The following is a 2,646-nucleotide window of genomic DNA, read 5'->3' as shown; positions in this document are numbered from 1 at the left end:
ACCGATAGTGGGATGCTTAACTGACTGAGCCACCGAGGTGTCCCAGGTTTTTAATTTTAAAAATGGGATTAGTAGTCTTCCGGGCAATTCTTTGTAGACCATGATAAGATTTATATATACAAGGAAATATAAATGCTACTTTTTACACAAGGGAATAAAGACAGGTTATAGGAAATATGCACAATATAATCATAAAACATGACTAAATATAAAAAACATTAGGGTGAGAAATAACCCAACCCCTCATTCCCACCAATCCCTCATTTGGACCTTTCACCCATTAATTTACTCGATACATTTACTCACACACACCATGCTCCTTCTTACCTACAAGGCTTCCTCGTGGGTTTGGAATAGTCTCATTGTTTCTGTGTAAAAATCACCTATATCCAGGATCCAGATTAAGTGAGGCTTTTTTCTCAAAGCTTTACTTGACCTCTTATACCCTCCCCGATATCTTTTCTCTTTAACCTCTCATTGCAGTTATGATTTGAACCTTTTATTACGTTGTAGTTTTCTTCTCTACTGTTTTTCATGCATGGCGATGTGGTTACATCACTTCTGTCTACTCCAGGAGGACAGGCCTGCAGGGGTGCTCTATTCACTCCCCATGGTAGGTTTCTGTGTTGTCCTGAGCCATCTGGGAGTTCTTAACGATGTATTCAAATGTTGATTTCATGTTCCTTCTGTATTTTCAGGAACTTGTTTGCCCACAACAATAATATCTTCAGGAGCTCAAATAGATAGGGCCTGTGATAAGGTAGCAAATTTAGGTCATTGCCAAGTTTAGTTAGTTATTTGGTAACAGCTTTGTAACTATGACTAGAATGAAAATGTTGACCTGATGAGGATTTGTCTCCTGTTGAACGCCTTTCAGTCAGTACAAATCACTGGGAGAAGGTTTTGGTCTGGCCCATAGCCTTCTTTAATGCCCCCTTCAGCTCACTGTTCCTTAGGCTGTATATGAAGGGATTCAACATAGGAGCTACGACCATGAAGACTACTGATGTGGCTGAGTCTTTTTCAGATGAATGGTTGGATGAGGGGCTCATATAGACTCCTGTAATTGCGCCATAGAAAAGAATGACCAAGGCAAGGTGAGATCCACAGGTGGAGAAAGCCTTGAGTTTTCCTTGGGTGGAAGGGATTTTAATCACAGCAGAGATGATGAGGCTATAGGATGCCATGATACACCCTGAAGGTACCATGAAGATCAGCCCCACTGCAGCCAGAACTATGAACTGATTGATACTGGTGTCAGAACAGGAGAGGGGGAGGAGAGAGTTGATATCACAGAAGAAATGGTGGATGATGTTGTTAGAGCAGAAGTGCAGACGGGTGAGCATAAGGGTGTGCAAGAGGGGATTCAAAGTGGCAAGGACCCAAGACACAGACACCAGAGAGGCACAAAGGAGCTGAGTCATAATGGTGGAGTAGTGCAAAGGGTGACAGATGGCCACATAGCGGTCATATGCCATTACTGTGAGAAGGAAATTGTCCACGTTGGCAAACGTCATACAGAAATACATCTGAGCCAGGCAGCCAGGATAGGAGATGGTCTGAGTCTGTGCTTGGATGTTCAGCAGCATCTTGGGGATGGTAGATGAAGGAAGGCAGAGGTCTACCACAGACAGATTGGCAAGGAAAAAATACATAGGTGTGTGGAGGCGGCGATCTGAGACAATAGCCAACAAGATGAGCAAGTTTCCAAACAGCCCTGTTAAGTAGAGACACAGGAAAAGTACGAAGAGGAGAGCCTGTCGCTCTGGCCAACTTGAGAAGCCCAAGAGGAGAAATTCGGACACTCTGGTTTGGTTTCCTTTTTCCATTGCATGGATATATCTGCATGAAAACAAGAGGATGAAATATTTTTGACAAAAATTTTTTTTCCCTTTTTATTTTTTATCTATTCACCTAGTCTTGTCTCATTTACTAAATATTTTCTTTAGGCCATCCTGCCTCCTCTCTGGTATTCTGTCCTGAGCTTCACTGACCGTGGGTATGTCCTTCCATTTCATCAGTCGACTTTTTATTTATCCTCCCTTACTGGAACGGCACCTCACCAGAGCGTCCAAGGGGCCTCTATACCGCTTCCCTCTTCCTACCTGTGATGTCTGTAGTGGCTCTTGCACATTCTGCACTTTGTGTGGCTGCCTGGCTGCCAGTTGTGTGTTGGAACATGTCCATGAGTCTGACACACTAAGTGACTCTAAGCCAAACTTTGAGATTTAAAGGAGAAAAATTTTCCAGGTGTTTATCCAACATCCTATGAACCATGCTGCTTGGAAACCAGTCAGACATTTACCATTTAGGATTTATAAGAAGAAGATAAACCATCTTAGCTTTTTAAGATTCAAAAGAAAAATACAGTAACATGCTTGACAAGTATAAAAAATTAAGCCTCTCAAAAATAATTTACATGAAGACTATGAGCAACTTAGGAAAATACTTAAAAACAAGTTAAAAAGTTATGTAACACGTAGTTATATAATACGTGTAGATAAAGAACACAGAGAAAGTTATATCAAATTAGGGTGCAGATTTACAAGATTCCCTTTTAATTTTTTTTTGTATTATTTTAACTGTAACTACAAAAAAAAAGGGTTCAAGTTTTTAAGGTATCATGATTAGTTTGGGTGCTGCATA

General features: G+C 41.0%; 1 protein-coding gene across 1 annotated transcript; it reads right to left on the bottom strand.

Annotated features, from left to right (window-relative positions):
* Positions 1-887: 887 nt before the first annotated feature.
* On the bottom strand, positions 888-1,832 carry LOC113926877 (olfactory receptor 1F12). The gene has a single exon (XM_027602255.1). It carries the CDS (start codon positions 1,827-1,829, stop codon positions 888-890), a length of 942 nt encoding a protein of 313 aa, XP_027458056.1. The 5' UTR covers positions 1,830-1,832.
* Positions 1,833-2,646: the final 814 nt, after the last annotated feature.

The sequence above is a fragment of the Zalophus californianus genome, chromosome 7, assembly GCF_009762305.2.
Source record: "Zalophus californianus isolate mZalCal1 chromosome 7, mZalCal1.pri.v2, whole genome shotgun sequence".
NCBI lineage: Eukaryota > Metazoa > Chordata > Mammalia > Carnivora > Otariidae > Zalophus > Zalophus californianus.
This window is presented reverse-complemented; position numbering and strand designations above follow the sequence as displayed.